Here is a 21,230-nt window from a genome sequence, read left to right on the forward strand (position 1 = left end):
TTGCCCAAACTGTGTTGTTTGTATGGGACTAAGAAAGACTTGAGTCATTCAAAGTTTGGAGCTAGAAAAGACCTTATAAAATCAGCTGGACCAACTTTGTGCTTCTTGGCAAACAGGGTATTTTTAGTCCCACCATAAATAGTAGAGGTGACCAATGTCAGGGGAGCTGGATAACTCTTCAAAGGCTGCATGGCAATGGAGAGGAAAGGAGAATCACGGTCTCTTGCCTCCAATATCAGTGCATATGTAACAGTCTCTGTGTCTCTCTGATGGATGTGAGTGTTTAATTAGCCCAGGACTCATTCAGTGTTCGCAGGAGAGGCTCCCGGTAAAGCAGTGGTCAAAATTCTGGAGGATTACAACTCTACTCATTCAGTGTCCTTTCCAAAAAATTTCGTAAGGTCCTACCATAGGCTTGGCGTCCTTGGTAGTTCATAGGATGGAAAGGTCCCAAGAAAGAAACAAAGATGTGGGATATTTTGCACAAGTGTGAGGGCACACATTCAGTTGAAAGGTTCAGAAAAACACAGTGAAGGGACGAGAAAAGAATATTCAGCAGAGTTAAAACATCAAGAGTTAAAATCATAGTTCTTAAACTCTTAAAAAATAGGATGCTGCATCTAGGTAATATGATTTTAGGATGTGAATGTTTATTTGAATGTTTAACTCAAACTAATAGAGAAATAATTTGCAATTACCTCTTATTGAATAAAAGTATAATTTCTAGTCTGTTATATTCTTGCTTCATTTGTTAAGAATTGTTATTATTAACATTTTCTTTGGAAGTCTTATAAGGCTGACTTGCATCACAGATGTAAAGATATTTAATACAGTACAGCCTGTTTCTTTGTAGTAACAGAGGTCCTTTTAAAGAGAAGGGATAGGTTGCCCACTCCAGTATTCTTGGGCTTCTCTGGCAGCTCCGATGGTAAAGAATCCACCTACAGTGTGGGAGACCTGGACTCCATCCCTGGGTTGGAAGATCCCCTGCAGAAGGGAAAGGCTACCCACTCCAGTATTCTATCCTGGAAAATTCCATGTACAGAGGAGCCTAGCAAGCCACAGTCCATGGGGTTGCAAAGAGTGGGACATGACTGAGTGACTTTCACTTTCAGTAATTGTGAACCTGGGCCCTTTTACAGATAATGTTTGTGTTGGTGAGGGCAATATGTTAGAATATGTAGGCTGAAGTGACTAATTAGTTAACTCCTGCCTAAATATGCTACTTATGGCTTAGGTCATAATCTTATATACGTAAACTGCACAGCTAAGTGGGAACGACAGAGTCACTGGTGGCCCTGATGTTATGGAGACACGGCTCATGCCTGTGTGAGTGCTAAGTCACTTTAGTCGTGTCCGACTCTTTGTGACGCTATGGACTGTAGCCCACCAGGCTCCTCTGCCCATGGGATTCTCCAGGCAAGAATACTGCAATGAGTTGCCATTTCCTTCTCCAGGGGATCTTCCCGACCCAGGGATGGAACCCAAGTCTCCTGCATCTCCTTCATTGGCAGGCAGGTTCTTTACCACTAGCACCACCTAGGATGTCACATGCAGGACAGTGCCACTCTCAAATCAAATTTCCTCAGTGCTCACTTTGTATCCAACACAAAAAAGAAAATGCTTTTTTATAAGCCATTGCTGTCTTTGGATCTCTACTAGGTCAACTTGAAAGAAAATAAAATATTCATGATGCTTTGAGAACCCCAGAAAAAAATATTAAAATGGCATTGGACAAAGAAATGATAAAACATGACTATGTCTTCAAGTATCTTAACCATGACAGCTATTTGAGAGTTAGCCCTACTTGACATCTATTTTTATGAAATACTAAAATTTAAAAATCACCTAAATTCATTACTTATTTTCCCCCAGATATTATGTTGAGTTAGAGGCATCTTGGTTCAAATCCTAACCCTGCCACTTACAAGTTCAGTGATTATTTTCAGCTAATCATTGATTGTTTCTGATCCTCAGTTTCCTCACTAGCAAGTATGATAATACCTACTTTCAGGAATTGTTAGAGGTTGTCTCCAAAGCACCTGACACATAGTACTGCTCAAGAGATGTTAGCCAGTTGTAATTACTGAGATTTCTGAAATGACTGCTTCACTTCCTTGATGGAGCCTTTATTGCCCCTGTTTTCTCTCTGTGAAGCCCACCACTCCATACTTCTCAAGTCTGGAGTACTCTTGAGATGCTACAGCACTTATTTGTCCTACTACTGCATTGCTGTTGTATCTCTGTATTTTGTCTAAGGGGTTTCCCTGTTGACTCAGATGGTAAAAAAAAAAAATTTAAAAAAAAAAATCTGCCTGCAATGCAGACCTGGTTTGATCCCTCAGTTGGGATGGTTCCCTGGAGAAGCAAATGGCAACTTATTCCAGTATTCTTGCCTGGAGAATCCCATGGACAGAGGAGCCTGGCTGGCTACAGTCCAAAGAGTTAGATATGACTGAGCAATGTGAGATCCTAGGACCTAAGTGTTTCAACTGTGGCTGAATGTTAAGTCGCCTGGGGAGCTTTAACAAAATACAGGTGCCTAGTGCTGTCCCAGTCACACGGACTCAGAAACTCTGAAGGCGAGCCTGGGGCATTGATATTATTTTATGGCTCCTAGGAGATTGAGTAGATCCCCTCTGGCCTAGAGAATTCCATGAACTATAGTCCATGGGGTCACAAAGAGTCAGACACAACTGAGAGACTTACATTTTCAGGAGATTGAGAGGGATCCTCAGAGGTACTCAGTGTTGAAGAATTGTTCATCCTCTATCTTCAGTAAATTGATATAATCTCTGACACATTGGAAAAGACCCTGATGCTGGGAAAGACTGAGAGCAGGAGAAGAAGGGGGTGACAGAGGACAAGATGGTTGGATGGCATCACTGATCAATGGACATGAGTTTGAGCAAGCTCTGGGAGATAGTTGTGAAGGACAGGGAAGCTAATGTGCTACAGTCCATGGACTTGCAAAGAGTCAGACATGACTTAATGACCGAACAGCTGTAACAACTGACACATTTTAGCTGCTCAATTGGTGTCTGTGAAATTGGAGATATTAATAATTTAGTATATTTCTAAAGTTTATAGAAACCCACTCCATAGAGTTAGGCTTGTGCCTTTATTAAGAATGCCTTTGGTTACTGAAATAACCTTGCTAGAGTATTCAAGGGAACATTCTGCTGATTTCTGATAGAATAAACATTTATCTCCCCTATTGGCTTAGATTCCATTTCTCAATCTCTTATTTAAAACGGCTCTAAGGCAGATCTGTACCCTTTCATTGAACACTGGCAAGTCACCGTTGTCTACACTTGTGTAACTGTGCTGATTTAATTATCACTCCCTGATGCTGAACCACCTGCGTGTATCACAGAAGCAAAGGAAGTCACATTTAATATTTCAGCTGTCATTGTCAGCTTTTGCAACTTAAAAATATAAATCCATGGTTTTTATCCTGATGTATAAGAAATGGGATAGTGAATAAAAGAGTGAAAACCGAAAAATAGTTATAGATGATGGAGGTCCATTAGATGTCAAATAAAATATGAACTCCATAGGATTTCTAAAACGTTTTCTACTACCAGTATTTGTTGCTGTTGTTTAATCCCTGAGTCATGTCTGACTCTGTGATCCCCTGAACTTTAGCCTTTTAGCCTGCCTGGCTCCTCTAACCATGGGATTTCCCAGGCAAGCATACTGGAGTGGGTTGCCATTCCTTTCTCCACGGGCTCTTCCTGACCCAGGGATTGAACCTGCATCTGCTGTGTTGGCAGGCTGATTCTTTACCACTGAGCCACCTGGGAAGCCCCTATAATAATCTTTTAATGATGCTGTATAGAAACAAACTTGTCATTTGTGAATATCTATTGAGCATCCTTTTTTCTGATTTCCCCAGACTGATCAAAAGTGGAATTTTTCATGATATCAAATCTAAATTTTTCATGATATCAAAGAACAAGATTCTAAAATTGAATGTGAATATATAGATCACAAAATTTTATAAACACTAAAATAAAATACAAATACACTAGGTGAGGAGCTTGTAAACTAGGAAAGAGTTAATATATTTAAATTAAAATTTATGCTTTGCTTCTCCTGTTATTTGAAGGAAGATTAGGTGACAGTGAGGTTTTACTTCGCCTTAAGAAGAGACTTGAAAATGGGAAGTATGAGGATATTAAAAGTTTAGAGAGAAGAGGGAGGGAAAGGAGACGTAACACTGCCAAGTACTGAAGCCAGAATTTCAGTGCATAAGGTCCACTTTTTTTCAAATTCACAAGCAATAGATAAGAAAAAACTTGTCTGTAAAAGCTTCTGGACTGATGATATTAGGACAAGTTAATATATCCAACTTTCAGTTTCCTAGAGGATAATGGAGAAAAGGGTAGCATGGATAATTGAAATCTGTAAATAACTGCAGTTCCAAAACCCAATTTTGCCAATAATTTCAACCTTAAAGCTGCTCAAAGTTTTAAAATAAGTCATTTTAAATTCAAGTTGCATTTATTTCTTCTGATGAGCATGCTAATAACATAGCAAATTTGCACATAATTAGGTAAAAAACTATATGGATGTTCTACAAACCATGCGATTACTCTCTGAATCCTTGCATGGCCGCTATACCTGTATTTGGTTATGAAGTCATGTTCAACTCCTTTTGACCCCATGGGCTAGAGCCAGCCAGGCTCCTTTGTCCATGGGATTTCCCAGTCAAGAATACTGGAGTGAGCTGCCATTTTCTTCTCCAGGAGACCTTCCCAAACCAGGGATCAACCCATATCTCCTACATTGGCAGGTGGATTCTTTACCACTGAGCCACCAGGGAAGTCAAGGAAGCATGACCACTGAAGTTAACAGAAATTATACTATGATTCCTTGAAAAAAAAAAAAGTCCTTTGAATTTATGGGCAGTGTGTATTTAGTCAAGTAGATAGCACAAAATCTGACATCTCAACATGGAAAAGCTGTTGGTTTTAAACTCTTCTAGACTGGGCATTGAGAAGGGACTTATGGGAATTAACAACGTGAGATCCATTTTTTTTTTTTTTTTTTTTTTTACTTATTCCGGGAGAGCACGACTTTCCTGAATGATGGTGTGTTTGTGTGGCTGAGCTGGTAAAGAATCCGCCTGCAGTGTGGGAGACCTGGGTTCAATCCCTATGTTGGGAAGATCCTCTGGAGGAGGGAAAGGCTACCCACTCCAGTATTTTGGCCTGGAGAATTCCATGGACTGTGTAGTCCATGAGGTCGCAAAGAGTCGGATACGACTGAGCAAATTTCTCTTTTACTTTTGCCATAGAAAACCCAATAATAAGAGGGAAACCTGTTTTCATAGCTTGTATTGTGATTAAAATATGGATATAATTGTTGAGGCATTCCAACTTAGTAGTTCTGAACAACAATAATGCTTGACAAAAATATATTTTCCCCAAAGATTTGCTATTTATTGATACATGAGCTGAATTTGACCTGCACTCCTCTTTAAAAATCAGTAAATTAATATTGAGTGAATCAAGCATACTAATATTAAGTTGATTCCAGATGACAGAGTTAGACTCTAAATAGTTAGATGTTGTAACTCTGGGACAGTTACCAACCCATTCCGCAGGATCTTATATCAATTCTGTGATTTCTTACATGATGTTATTTTTCTATAAGATATAAAACACTCTTTAATATTAAAACAATTTATTGGTAAATACCTGGAATAAGAAGCTGAGGATTAAATTAAATAGATATGTCTCATATAAAATGTTAGAACTGGCTCTGAATTCTTTTATATGCAAATATCTTTTATTTTTAAATTAGTCACTTAGTGTTGTTTTTCGTCATGCCCTTGCAGACTAACTAGAAAGAGGTAACTTGCTCTTCCAAAAATGATTTAGAATGTATGAAATAATTTCAGTGTATTAAGATATGAATATCTTTTTTAAATGAGCTAGTCAATGTAAATCAAATGCTTACAACTTTCTCTTGCCTGTTTGATATCTGAGTAAGAATTTGCAGAAAAGTCCTTGACTCTACGGATGAATTGGGTATGGCAGTCTTGAGATGTCATCTGCTTGCGACTATCTATAGGTGAATTAAACAGGGGTACAAGAGACATTAAATCAAATGGATTTTTCTAATTTCTTATGTTCAGTAAGCGCTAACTTCTTTGATTTTCCTGAACAATGTGGTATGTACCAAGTAAAAGCTTCTTTTTATCAATATTAAAATTGCTTACCATAAATTTGATAGAAATAGAGCAAAAAGAAAGAATGTGATAGTGGGAAGAGGACAGAGTTTGGAGTCAAGTGAACTTACAATAAGATTCTAAATCAGTTCCTGATAGTGGCCTTGGAGAAGTTATATGCAGACCTCGGCATTTAGTAAAATAGCTAATTACAACCCTTTTGCAAAGCTGTATTAGGCTTAGTAATAGCAGCGCATCCAACTCCTAGTAGCCCCTCAATAAATGATGGCTACTATTATTATCTGAATACAAAACTCTTTGGGGTCAAGTAAACTTATAATAAAATTCTAAATCAGTTCCTGATAGTAGCCTTGGAGAAGTTATATGCAGACCTCGGCATTTAGTAAAATAGCTAATTACAACCCCTTTGCAAAGCTGTATTAGGCTTAGTAAAAGCAGCGTATCCAACTCCTGGTAGCCCCTCAATAAATGATGGCTACTATTATTATCTGAATACAAAACTCTTTGGGGTCAAGTAAACTTATAATAAAATTCTAAATCAGTTCCTGATAGCAGCCTTGGAGAAGTTATATGCAGACCTCGGCATTTAGTAAAATAGCTAACTACAACCCCTTTGTGAAGTTGTATTAGGCTTAGTAAAAGCAGCGTATCCAACTCCTGGTAGCCCCTCAATAAATGATGGCTACTATTATTATCTGAATACAAAACTTTGCATAGAACCCAGACATTTCTGTGGACCCTGTTCTCTTCCCTGTATGGTTTTAAAAGTCTGGAGAGCCTCCTATGGACTACCCAAATATTGTCATATTTAAGTATCTGTATAATCAGTACACTCATTAAAATTTTACAAAATAAATTCCAACTACTCAACTTTTCCAATATACTATTTATTAAGAAATTTCTGGCCCCATTTTGCTTTTTAGACGTTTTCTTTTTAAAGCTTAGTTTTTAGGCTTTAGCCACTGTTTATAACCCATATGATTTGAAAGTATCTAGATGCCCCACTCACTCGGTTTGCCTGCAACCATTAATAAAAACCATATTGTCATATATAGTGCTGCATGCATCTACGAGGGCACACACATAAAAGTTTGAAGAAAATCTCAGCACACGATCAAGGACTTTTTTGGCTCGTTTATTCTCATAGTGCCAGCACAGCCTCTGCTTCTCTCCAATAATGGTTGTCTATCTTTGTGAATATCCTAAGCCCACTTTCATTATCAAACATTCCTCAGGTCTAGGCATATGACTTAAGTGCAAATTGATTGGAAAATCCATTTCACAGTAGAAAACCATAAGTAACTTTTAACCTCTTGGTAGACAAATGTGCCTTTTCCACAACGGTCACTCTTGTTACTCTGAGTGGGTTTGCCCTGTGGTTCCTATACCAGTTTTTACCTGTGTGGCATTGAGGAACCCAGCAGCATCCTGTGCTCAGTGCACTGATGGACTTAAGGAGACGGCACACCCTTCCTAGAACTCATGCTCATGCCGAAACTGCTGGTGCTGGGAGATCTGGCTCGCTAAGTGTCTTTACTTGCAAGGGACTGTGCTTTGGTGCTATGTCTCATTGAATTAAACCAAACACACATCATCATTGCTTTCTGACATTTCGATCAAAGTGAGCATGATCTTCCTTTCCTTAGCGATTACCAATTGCACAATCTTGACTACTTCTGATTTTAGGTGATTCTGTTCTTAACTTTATTTCATTGATCTGTTTTACTCATTTCGACATTAATGTGAAGCATACCTACTGGGAGCTGAGGGTTTGGACCACACTTCAGACACTTTTAACTTGTTCAAGCTTAATGAGTTTCTTGGCAGGAGAGTGCTGTTATTCCCATTTTATCTAATAAAAGAAAGAAATGCAGAAAGGTTTCCTGACAGTTGTAAAATAGAGAGTCATGACATGAACCTGGGTGTGTTGACTGCGAGGTCAATGCTGAGAGGGACCCAGTGGTACGTAAAACTCAGAGATTCATAGTCTAGTAAATGAGAGAAAGACAAACAATTAAAGGACTCCTTGATTCTTATTCATCTCCTAACCTTGTTCTTCTTTTCCATTTTATAGATATATTTTTACACCCCCTCTAGAGTTCAGAGAATTGCATTATGACAGTGTCAGTTGCTTTCATTTCTAATCCAATACCTTGTAGATATCCATGTATTCACCCATTCATTTTCTAGCCTGTATTTGTCAAATGTCAAATTGCCCAGTGGCTGTAGGCAAGTCACTCAACTCCTCTGCATCTCAGTTTCCATATCCATCAGATGGGAAAAGTAGTCTCTAAGACGAAGTTTTGTTATGAGAATTCCACGACACTTATCTTTGTAAAAGCATCTCACATAGTACCTGGCACATAGTAGCTGCTCAGTAAATTTCCATTCACTTACTGCTTAACAATGTTTTTAAACCCTGACAATTAGGAATTGTCTCACTGGGAATATTTTACTATGATTTAGGTTAATTTCTATATATGCAAGTGGTGAATGTTTCCATTCTTGAGAAGTTAAACCAGGAAATAGAGTCATGAGATTCATGATTTTAAGTTTAAAATTCCCTGATATTCCCTCATTAAAAGTTATAAAATAATTGTTCTTTCCAGACTCATTTGCACTTGAAAACTGGGTTGAAATGTGGAAACAGTCTTCACAATTAAGTGCTAATTTATAGAAGTGGGAATCTGAAAATCACAGTGAGATTGTAATGCTCATAAAGATGAATAGATGCCTCCTGGGAAATTTATGAACCTTAAAGAAGGCTGAGAGCCCCTAGTTTCTTGGTATAAAAATACTACAATTATTCATACACTCCCCTTACCTCCCACCCCTACCTAAAGCACTATAAATCTTGTCTTGTAATATCAAAGTCAAGTTTATAGCACTTTATATAGCAGGCTGTGGGACTATCACCCATTTGGCATAAGACATATTCCTGAGCACCTTGAGATGTATATCAGAGAGCCAGCCTCCTGGATGCCATCCTTCACCCCATGTAAAAGATGTGGAAAAGCTTCTAGAGCCCATGGGTCTTGGTGCCAATCTTCATGCATCACAGTTCATCTGTCAACGAGCTGGTTCCAGAATCCTAGCTTTTCAATTCTAACCCAACAACAATCAGTAATTTGATTCATTTCATCATTACGGAGTACCTATGCCTTATAAAGAAAACTTGGATTGATTAGTAGGTCTATAAATGGCCTAAACATTTTCTAATTTTGGTTTTAAGTTGCTTGGTATCCCACAAAAGATAGGTGTTTAAAAAAAAAATCAGAAATGTTTGCCTAGGTAAGCCATAGTGATTCCTGTTTTTTTTTATTGGATTTAATTAATTATTTCAAATATCCTGAAATGGCACATATTCTGAGACTACCAAAAATGTATTTTTCTCAGCACTATGCAGCTTCTAATTGTAGAAACTAAATGGTTTTAGGAGTGATACACTTAATTGACCTACATATACTTCTTCCACTAGTGGTAAAGAACTATGAGAGGGAAGATTAAAAGATGATTAACTCAGATTCCAAGAACCTTATGGTTTAGTGGATGAGAAACACCTACATAAAGAAAAAAGTATCCATTCATCTGACACTGGACATCTAGATTGCTTCCATGTCCTAGCTATTGTAAACAGGGCTGCAGTGAACATATAAGGAAGTTGTGGTACATATACACAATAGAATATTACTCAGCTATAAAAAGGAACACATTTGAGTCAGTTCTGATGAGGCAGATGAAACTGGAGCCTATTATGCAGACTGAAGTAAGTCAAAAAGAAAAACATAAATACTGTATATTAACACATATGTATGAAATTTAGAAAGACAGTAAAAATGATCCTCTATTCAAGGCAGCAAAAGAAACACAGATGTAAAGAACAGACTTTTGGACTATGTGGGTGAAGGCGAGGGTGGGATGATTTGAGAGAATAGCACTGAAATGTGTATTACCATATGTAAAATAGATGCCCCGTGCAAGTTTGATGCATGAGGAAGGGCACTCAAAGCAGTCCTCTGGGACACCCCAGAGGGATGGGGTGGGGAGGGAGGTGGAAGGGGGTTCAGGATGGGGGAAACATGTGCACCTGTGGCTGATTCATGTCCATGTGTGACAAAACCCATCCCAATATTGTAAAGTAATTAGTCTCCAATTAAAATGAATTAATTTTAAAAAGAAAAGGATAAAGCAAGTTCTACAAAGTAAGTGCTACAATAGAAGGCAGGGAATGTGAGGTGAGTATTTAGTGAAGGGGCTAGAGAAGATGTTGGGTGAATGTGCCTCTTGACTTAGAAGATTAAAGCGACACAGTGGCCTGAGATGCCCGAGAAGGTAAATTAGATTGACAAAAGCTTGAAGTTAGAAAATCATGGCCCTCCTTCAGGCACTTGCTCTTCGAGCACTAGTGCCATGTGCTGAATCTGCACGAACAGAGGCTGCCTGCTAGGAGAATCCTTAAAAGATTTCAGCACTGCAAAGGCCTTAACTGGATTATACTAAAGTGATTACTTGCAGAAGAGCATGACAACCCCCTCCAATATTCTTGCTTGGAGAATCCCATGGACAGAGGAGCCTGGTGGGCTACAGTCCATAGGGTTGCAAAGAGTTGGTCACAACTGAACTGACTTAGCATGCATGCATACAAAATGATTACTGGCTAACTCCAAGAATATGTAGAAGTTTAACTGGAGAATAGCAAGAAGATTCAAGACTGGTGACGCATGTGACAGGGTAAAGACTGATGGATTGATGAGGAAATAGCATAATGAACTTGGAACCCAGAAGAGACTGAGAGACTGACTCAAGGAAGTTCAATCACTCCAGTTGTGCCCGACTCTCTGTGACCCCATGGACTGCAGCACGCCAGGCTTCCCTGTCCATCACCAACTCCCTGAGCTTGCTCAAACTCATGTCCATTGAGTTGGTGATGCCATCCAACCATCTCATCCTCAGTCTCCCTCTTCTCCTTCTGGCTTCAATCTTCCCACCATCAGGGTCTTTTCCAGTGAGTCACCTGGTCTCATCAGGTGGTATTTTTCAATACCAAAGGAAAACACTAGGTTCTGCGCAGTTGCCTGCTTTATTAGCAAGACTATGATCAGTGTGTACTCTTTTGGTAGAATCTGATAGATGAATATTTGCGCACAGGTGTACATGCTTGGATACATACATAATTGACAACATCTTATAAGTGACAGGTCAGTGCCTGGCAACGCACCTAGGAAGCCAGGTCATTGACAGGAAGTCGACCTCTAGTAGGAAAGCTCCAGCAGGGCTCATAGCATCTGCTCGCTGTACCCTTCTTCAAATCTTCAGACTGGAGCTTCAAAGTGCAAGAGTGATGAAAAGGTTAGATTCAGACTCTGGCTCTTCTACTGACTGCGTGTGTGGTTGTAGACAAGCTTTTTCCCTTTCCTCTCAGAGGCTCTGTTGTCTCAAGTGTAAATGTAAGGGTAACGATAGTATGTGATTTGTAGCATTGATGGGGATTTCATGCAATCATATTCATGAAGAACTTCTATATTACCTGATACTTGGGATGGCCAGTATCAAAAAGACCAGGCTGACTCTCCTTCCTCCCAAATCTGAGCCTTCGTAGACTAGAAACTGATGAGGGTGTGCATTCAACAACGTCCCGTTGCTTTACACATCCCCACCCCAGGGCTCAGATCGCAGAGCTCATCCCACAGCCCAGGGGCCTCTGTGACTAGGCTGCACTCTGAGGCCAGCACTGAGGAAAAATGGTGCTTCCCGTGACTGGGTGCAATGGCCCACACTGGATTCCTGAGTCCAGAGGAAGGCTTTGACAACACCTCAGCCCTGTCAGCCTTTGCAGCAGACTGTCGGTGCAGAACACAAAAATGGAAATGACGTCAAATTTCCATGAGAAAGCAGGACTCAAATTCAAAAGGACAGCGAAAGAGGGATGATGACATGATGTACAGCTGAGTGAAATAAGGGCAATTAGATGAAATTAATGGGCCTTTGAATTAAATTTGGTACATCCTCACTCTCAGTAATATTCCACTGTGGAGGCTGAATCGGGAATGGGAAGGGTCGCTCTTCTCCCCAGGTCTGTATCACGTGGCCTGCACCCCTCCCCCAACAGGAGCTCACACCAGAGGCCCCCTCAGACCAGGACTCCAGAAGCCTTAATTGCCACTCAGTCCCCTGTCTGGCTCCCCGCTCTGCTGCACTGCCTAATCAGTCTTCTTTGACTTGAAAGTCAATATCCCCTGCAGAAAGTCTGCAATGGAGCTTTAAAGTTATTTGCATCCACTCTGAGGAATGTTTTTAGTTCAAGTTCTAAAGTGAGTGCCTTCATAGTTTCAATCCCTCAATAAGCAGGGCAGCTGGATTCTACAGCAGTCACACAGGGCCACATAAATAACTGACAGCATCGTAAATCTCTTCATGGCCAGTAGGAAACGGAAGTAACCAGTGTGAGTCAGTAAAACAGTCATACAACGTGAAGAGTTTTGTTCCAAGACAAGTAAGGCATGCATGCCTATCCTGATTTGTGGAGGGCCCTCTAGGCAATCAGCTGAGTTCCCACTGGAAAGCACGCTATGGTTTGGCTTGGACATACTCTGGACATAAAGGAGGGGCCATTCACCACCCCAGTCGTAGTACACTGCCATACAGGACAGCTTAATATCATGCCAGGGAGATCAGTCTTATCCCTTCAACCCCAGGTTGCCTGCCAGCCCCCCATTCTGCCTGATGTGGCAGAGACTGGGCAGCAAGAGGGAGAATGACTTCAAGCGCAGTTTTCCTACTTCGTATTCACTTTGAGTAAGTAACACACATCTCAAAAGGTTAGGGAGCAGCAATAAGTAGCCCTGTGTGTCATATGCCTGGCAGAGGACTGGCTGAACCCACCTAGGCTCAGTCTGTCGCTTCCTTCCCATCCCTCTTGGCCTACCACACTTTACAGAACAGACTGTGTTCAGTGGCTCAGTCATATCCAACTCTTTGCAACCCTATGGACTGTAGCCCACCAGGCTCCTCTATCCGTGGGATTCTCCAGGCAAGAATACTAGAGTGGGTTTCCAGGTCCTCCTCCAGGTTACCTTCCCAACCCAGGAGTTAAACCTGAGTCCCTCAATGTCTTCTTGCATTGACAGGCAGATTCTTTACCACTGAGCCACCTGGGAAACCTCGCACGTTACAATCCCTTCCTGCAAATAGAGCCTCTTGCTCCTAGATGGTGGACAAAATATATTCCCAGCATCACAATCAGCAGCTTTGGCCCTCTGCATTAGCCCTGTCTGTAGCCCAGTAATGCACAGCCAGCATCAGTATTTATCTCAAGGTGACACTTGTAATGGATGATTGCAGCACTTCTAAATCCATTTATGTAATCCTCTCTGCTTTGCTTGCAGTTATTTTTCAGGGTTTTAGCAGCAATGAAATGGTTCCTTTCCCAAGACAGAGTTCATTTAATTTAAAACTGGATTGATTATAGCTAAACTTATGATATGTCTTTGCAAAGGAAGAAAAAAACAGCCATCAATTATGCGCAATAATTATTTAGCATTTATGCAGCTCCCACAGTGTCCTGGGCTCAGCATCTAAGAGTTGGGGTAAAACCCATGCCCTTGAGAATCAAAGGCATGCAGGGCAGAGCATGAGTCCACTTGCCATTTAATTCTTTATTCAAGGGGGTCATCGACCATATGGCCAGCATTTTAGCTGACTTCATGGGGTTAAGTGGAATCTTCATCCATTTGTGCCTTCTTTCATTTCTGTCTCATTCAGATGCATTCTACTGACAGCATCCTTAGCCTTTGACCTCTATCCCAAAAGAGTACTCCTTACTACTCCTCAAGCAGTTTTGGTTTAGGACTAAGACATTTAATGGGGCTAAAATCAGAGTAAATCTGATGACAATTGCCTGGCATCTGTGGGATTCCTCCTGCAGTCGCCTGACTGGTGACAAGGGAAGTGCATTCAGAAATGGGATGGAACCCAGGAAAGGACAGAGGACTTTCCTCTAACTGCATTCTTGTGAGAAGATAGTCATGTACGTGCTCACCTGCCAGAGGATCTGAATGCCAAATAGATGGTTGATTAGATGGATTTCGAGACCACAAGTTAAGATATAATTTATATAGTACAATGATACAAATTTAACTCAAGTAAAATATTAGTAACTAAATTCTGAAAATTTAGTGTAATGCTCTTAATTCAAAGAAGTCCTGATAGACAATCCCCCAGATAATTATTTATATAGAATAACGGCCAAAAGAGAAATAGAAGAGACAGATCTGAAAAAAAATTCTTTTTTAAGTATTGACCATTTGACTTTAGAGGGAAAAACTGGAGAAACTCAATCAAGATAAATGATAATAACCAGACTGAATACCAGGCACACTGCATTCAATACTTCAAATACTGCTGAAATAGTAAAGTTACACTACTTACATTGTATAGATGAAGAAACAGAATATAGAGGAGTCAAGTAACTTACCAACTAAAAGGAGACATAGCTGTGATTTAAATGCTGTTGTAGATTAACTGCAGAGCCCAAGCACTTAACCACTGTGCTATACTGCCATCTAGGATGCAATGCACAAATGTGCATCATATTCACAACCTCCAAATTCCTTGTCCTTTGACATTTTGCTTAACCTTGGAGTTACAATGAAGCTAAAACTTTTTATTCATCACATTTACTTGTACAATTTCACTGTCAGATCAGTAAATCAGAATAATTCTCCCTAACGTATCCCTGATATAATTCAAATTATATTAAGTAATGGCTTAGAGTCAGGAGTTGTTTAAAGTCAAGAAGATATATATATACATTTGCATGTGTGCACACACACACACACATATGTTTTTTAAGGTAAAGACAATTATTTTAAATTGCTGAATGTTTCATTTTCTTTCATTGGAACTTATTTTATTGCATTAGAAAGGTGCAAGAAAAATTGAACCAAGATTTAGCTAAGTTTTTGAAGGTCTTTTTGTTTTCTCTTTGCTGTTGTTGATTTCTTTCTTTTTTGAAGGGGAAGATAGGATCAAAAGAGAAGTTAGATTTTCCACCTTTGGTATTAGAAAAGGAAATGGCAACCCACTCCAGTATTCTTGCCTGGAAAATCCCATGGACAGAGGAGCCTGGTGGGTTACAGTCAACAGGGTTGCAAAGAGTTGGACATGACTGAGCATGTGACACTCACACTCACCTTTGGTATTTGGGGTAATAGTTGAGGTCCCATGAATAGGGTCAATCCCTGGGTTAAGGCTGTCCTCACAGAAACTCCCCACCCTGTTCCCAAAATGCATGCTGAGTGTTTATGCCACAGTCGTGAACTTGGTTACCCAATACATGTGTTTCTTACAGTTGACCTGGACAGGCTCAACGATGATGTCAAGCGTTACAGTTGCACTCCCAGGAATTACTCCGTCAACTTGAGAGAAGAGCTGAAGCTTACCAATGTGGTCTTCTTTCCACGCTGCCTCCTTGTGCAGCGCTGCGGAGGAAACTGTGGCTGTGGAACTGTCAACTGGAAGTCCTGTGCGTGCAATTCAGGGAAAACTGTGAAAAAGTATCACGAGGTATGCCGTTTTCAGAATTTTTTTGTTGCCGTGCTGCACTTGGTCCTTTAGCAGCTACAAAAGTCCTGTAATTTCTAGGGTGCTGGGAAACTGGGCCACTGCATTGTTTGTTCAGGTTTTTCACTGCACAGGGCCACCTCCCAGGGAGATGACTGCAAAATTGTACTTAAGCTTAACTTGCAAAGGCAGGTCCCTGGGAAGGGTGTAGGTCCATCCTGAAGTAAGGATTCCTTTTTCTAACCCTTATTCGTAATATATATGCGGGTTGACAACAGTCTTGTTAGTATACACAATCAAATACATGATGTAATAATTTGAGAGCTTACTTACAGAAATATAATGGGATTCATTAACAGCATATGACTGCAAATCTAGGTTACTTTAAGAGAATACTAAGAGCTAATCTTCAATTCAGTCAACTCATTGAAAAATGAATCAGGGTAAAAATAGCAAAGTATAAATTGTCAGAAAAGATACTTTGTCAGAGACTTTTTCAATCTCTAAATATGGGGATATTATTCTTCCAGAACTACTAATTTTTCCTAAATATAACTGAGTGCTCTGGGGAATCAGCTCTGAAATTATGCAAAAGTAAACAAAAGTAAACATAGAGATGTAAGAGAAATGAAAATTTAAGGAGAGCAGCAACTTTTAATGATAATAACAGGAAATACACGTAAGCCTTTACAGTGTACCAGACATTATTGTAAGCAATCATTAGCTCACTTGGCAGTTTCTCCACATGTTGTCAGGGGAGTGCTATTTGTATTCCCTTTTTATAGATGAATAAACTGAAGCCTAAGAGAGCAGTGGATTAACCAGTATGACTTGGTCAGTAACTCAGAGAGATGGGACCTTAACTGACCCACTGTTTCTAAAGTCTATATACTTAGCAACGGTAACACTGAGCGCTCTCATTTTAAATATTTAGCACATTATTGAAGATTAAAGAAAGAGTGGACTTAAGGGGAGTTAGAGCTGCTCTTGACATTGACAGCAACTTTATCACTTCCTGGTTGGGCAAGTCACTAAAGTTTAGAGAGCCAGTTTTCATGTATGTGAAATAGGACTTAAGAAATTATATGATAACCCATACGGGGTGGCTCTGGGTAATCAATCCAGTGCATATGAAGTGCATTTTGTAAGAGGTAAAATACCATATTGCAATATGTTTAAAATATACAATATGAGCCAAACACTATTGTTAGGAATTATTATTTGAGCTGCTTTTCACCAGTATCCATCAAAACAAAAGAATAGATGGGGCTCCCTAAATAAGATCTCCCACTTTACACAACCACTTTGTTACCCTGAAAACAATAAAACAATAATCAGTTAAGAGGTAATTACTGAGCTAAATGAAAAGGGATTCGTCATAAGTGATATTTTCAACGTGGGAAAAGTAGGAGCTTGGAGGCCACGATAACCCTGCTTACCTCAAATAGATGCAGACCCGATTTGAGACCTACATAGAGCATGTTTTCTTAGTAACAAGAATTTCTTACTCCACCTCACATTTTTCAAAGGAAAAAAAAAAAAAAAAAAAAACCTGTTCTCATATCCAGAGAATGCTGTTGTCTGTGTTCATTGTGTTTTATTTTTGTATGACCTGATGAACTCTAGATTGGACTTTGTCCTTTGTGTCTAAGAACCTGAATTTTGTAATGTTGAATCATACACTGAGAACAAACGCAGAATGCAATAATTTGGTTTGCGTTAAAATAAGCCAAGAAGTGACAAGATCTTTACCCAGTCTTTACTGTGAGGAAAACATGTAAATTCGGGTCTTTGATGCTTTATTTTCATCTTGACTCTCCTCTCAGAGAGAAGTTGTAGTTTGATTTTTTTTTTTAATTGCTAATTGTGGAAACACAGAGTTAAACACACACCCAAAAGGGCCCTTACCTCCCAGACAGTTAACGCTGAAAGAATCTAAATGGTCTTTTTCTTAGGTCTATTGTCTCTCTACACAGAGGCTGTTACCTATATATTTCTATTCACAATTAATATCTAGGAGGCAAAGCCCTTGATCTCTTTGTTCAGTCACATGAGTAGGTCTAAAATGTGGAATCTTTTTGAAACTGCTATCTAAAGCATCTCTGTGAAACATGTCATGATATTTTTACTTCTCGGAGTCTGCTGAGCTCTGTGCCAAATCACTCTGCTGAGCTGTGGACAAAAGGACAAAAGAGCATCAATCACTCCATCAGTTACTGCACACCTAGAACACACACGTTTAGGAGGCTGGCACATTTTCCCCAGCCTCCTAAAATATCCCTGAAGTATGTCCCAGGCGTCACTCTGTCCAGTTCCCTGGAAAAGAGCAGGAGACTCATTCCAGCTCCAGAAATAGGGGTTGCTTGGGCACAGTCTTGTGAGGGAAGAATCCTTATCCTCTCTTCTGTTAGTTTTGTGCCTGTAGTCTTAACTCAGAAAAATGCAAAACTGGTCTCCCCACCTCCTGGTTGTAACTGATGAGATGGGAAATGAGTTTTTATGAGAGATGAGCACCCTTAAGGGGGTGACTAGAACTTGCCACCTAAGCAGGACTCTATGACTCTGCACAGATATTTCAAGGCTCAACATTTAAGGAATAAAATCCAAGAAATTAAATGTATAAATATAAAATTATCAATAATTAGAAATTATAAATAAAAGGAAGTTTCGTTGCTCTTTCCCCAGGTCGCATGACTTCTCCTTGTAGAGATCTGAGCATTTTGCACTATGCAATAAAATGCTCCATCTGTACAATTCCCTCTTCTGCAAAGTTTGTAGGTATCCTGCTAAAGTATTTTTCCTCTTTCCTAGCAACCATTTCTTCTTTTGGAATATATAGAATATAAAAAATACTTTCGGTGGGGATTTTTAAAAAGAGAAAATTCCAGAAAACATACTCTGTAGACAGTTAGAGGATGCTATTATTTTAGTTCTTATCTTTGCTTGTTAATGTATAATGAAGGGATGTTCCCTAGAAATATACTGACCTTTTAGATTAATACTTACTATTGTATTTTTTTTAAGCATTTGGTCTCCTGGCTATGTCCATTCAGTCAACAGCCAAAAGCTTAGGAGGCAACAGAGAAAGAAAAGTTAATGTTCACTGTCCTACCTCTCATGATTTTGTCCCAGTGCTGGCAAAACTGCATTATCTGTTAGGACTTTCTGCAGTGATGAGAAAGTTCCATATCGGTACTATCAAATCTGGTAGTCACTAGCAACATGTGGTTACAGAGCACTTGAAATGTGTGTAATGCAAATGAGAAACTGAAGTTTAAAATTTTATTTAATTTACACTAATTTGAGTGTAAATAGCTACACGTGGTCAGGGGCTCCCATAGTGAACAGCATAAGCTGAGACACAACTCTGTCTCTGGCATCTACAGCATCTAACCATTCCAGTCACTTGAACAATGGAAAAAATTACTGTGAATGACTTTTTTAACTTTACGTTAAATATAAGAATTTTGTATTAAAAATGTGTTGCCCATTAAACATAACAGGTAGAAGATATAAGCAGATATTTATATATGAAACAAAAGATTGACTGGAGATAATACAATATTGAGATTTAGACTTGAGATAAAAGAATGATACTTTTAATTTTTACTTGTTTTAAGCATCTGTCATTGAAACAAATTTAGCTAAAATCGCAAACTGAGACCAAGAAGACAGGAAAACAATATTTTTCTAAAAGTTTCTACTCTATGGCAAAGGCAACGTATTTAAGGGTTATAACAAAAGTCACGAAAATCTTTATTCTTTTTCTGGAAACAGCATTTATAGAGCTTATGTAGAGTCTCCCTACTTCTTTCTCCCTCTTTGAGTGAGACCTTGAGAAGATTCCCTTGCAGCCCTTTCCTGTTCCTATAAGAGACAAGACAATAGAGACAAAGCAAATCACGCAACTGAAGAGAGAATATGTGGATTCACATGAAAGGCCACCTCGGACCAGCCACCAAGAACTCCCCAGGGCCTTGGGTTTCCTCTTTTACTCCCTATGATAACCTACAATTTTGAGTTCCCAGACAGATCTGAAATTATATGATATCTGTTCACCACTCCCTAAATCTTATCTTGCTGAGATTGTGTTAGGAATATAACAAGTTGGTGGTTGAAATGCTAAGAGAATACAAAAGAACAAAGATATGATCTGGAACATTTAATGTGTATAGACTATGTATAAAACAGTTATCCACTCATCATTAGTAACACCTGTGCTGCTTATCTCTTGGGGATCTTGGGACAATGAAAGCCTCTGAAGGCTGTAAAGCACTCGACAGATGTGGGTGGAATATCCTGAGAGTGTGGTCAGGCTTGCTCCCTTCTGACTCCCTTAGAGCCTTGATGACTTACTGGTGCCGGGACCCTCTAAGTACAGCAAAGTGTATACATCCTTTTCCTTGTAGATCTGGATTCATATTAGGCCTTCTTGCCAAAGTTGAGCAAAGCTGCCTTCAGGCATGATACTCCCCAACTAGACAAAGACCCATTTGTGACACGAATGATACTCAGTGTTAATGCTGTGCTCTGAAACTTGGTGCCCAGCTCAGCTTCCATCATGTTTTCTGAAATTGGGCTAAACATGTAGTCATTAATCCTCTAAAATGCTGTCAAAATCATTTACCTAGTTACGTCCTCTAAAGGAAAATCTGCGGCTGAATACACCTCAGAGTGCTCACAAGAAAATTTCGGTTGGAAGTAAATGTTCACAGATATCAAGATTGCATTTTCAAAATTCATGAGGGTTGTATAGATCCACATTATAAGCCCAGCCTTTAGTCACCTTCATACCTAGCTTGTCAGAGAAGCATTGCTGAACTCTGTTATTTGTGTCTTTCTTATTGAGGACTGTATCTCAGGACTTGGTATCACTCCTTCCCTTACAACTCTCAATCTCTCTAGAAACTATTACTTTCAAGTTGTGCAATTACCCAGGTAGAAAATAATATGTTTTCTCATCTCAAAATATTTTTGTTTGTAGTCACTTTAGGTTTCAGAAAGGTTGACCACAAGACCTTAAAAATCTTAACTGTATGTACATTTTTATAGTCTATAAGCATGAAAGAAATCATAAAGTAAGGAAAAATATGAAGCTTTCTTTTCTTAAGAAAGTGTTTATACTGAATGCTGCCTGCTTTAGAAGTTGGGTGAATCTTAAGTAAACCCTTAATGATTTGAGTTTATACGGTGCACATGTCCTAAAATATGTATTTGTGATCCTACATCAGCCATTAATTTGAAAACTATTACAAGGCCTTAACGACCTTTCTTTAATATTTCCAATAAACAAGAGCCCAACTCAGCATGTAGCATTTCTGTCTAGTACTGTTTTATTACTGTAATAACTTCATGGCAATGATTCATTCAGTGCTTTATTGGCAACAAAGAGAGTAATTGTAGTAAATATCTTTTGTGATATGGTAATTTGCAAACTGAGCATCTTTGATTCTGTGTAGTGGTATGAAAG

At 39.3% G+C, this 21,230-nt stretch overlaps 1 protein-coding gene across 4 annotated transcripts in view; it reads left to right on the plus strand.

Moving 5' to 3' along the window:
- The window catches only part of PDGFD (platelet derived growth factor D), a 285,800-nt gene that overhangs the window by 255,676 nt on the left and 8,894 nt on the right, over positions 1–21,230 (plus strand). For all 4 annotated transcript variants that reach the window (XM_042232831.2, XM_060399633.1, XM_004015965.6 and 1 more), the window contains one exon: positions 15,549–15,763. In XM_042232831.2, coding sequence (XP_042088765.1) covers positions 15,549–15,763 — 215 coding nt within the window. The remainder of the gene's footprint in view (positions 1–15,548; positions 15,764–21,230) is intronic.

This window comes from Ovis aries, chromosome 15 (assembly GCF_016772045.2).
Source record: "Ovis aries strain OAR_USU_Benz2616 breed Rambouillet chromosome 15, ARS-UI_Ramb_v3.0, whole genome shotgun sequence".
NCBI lineage: Eukaryota > Metazoa > Chordata > Mammalia > Artiodactyla > Bovidae > Ovis > Ovis aries.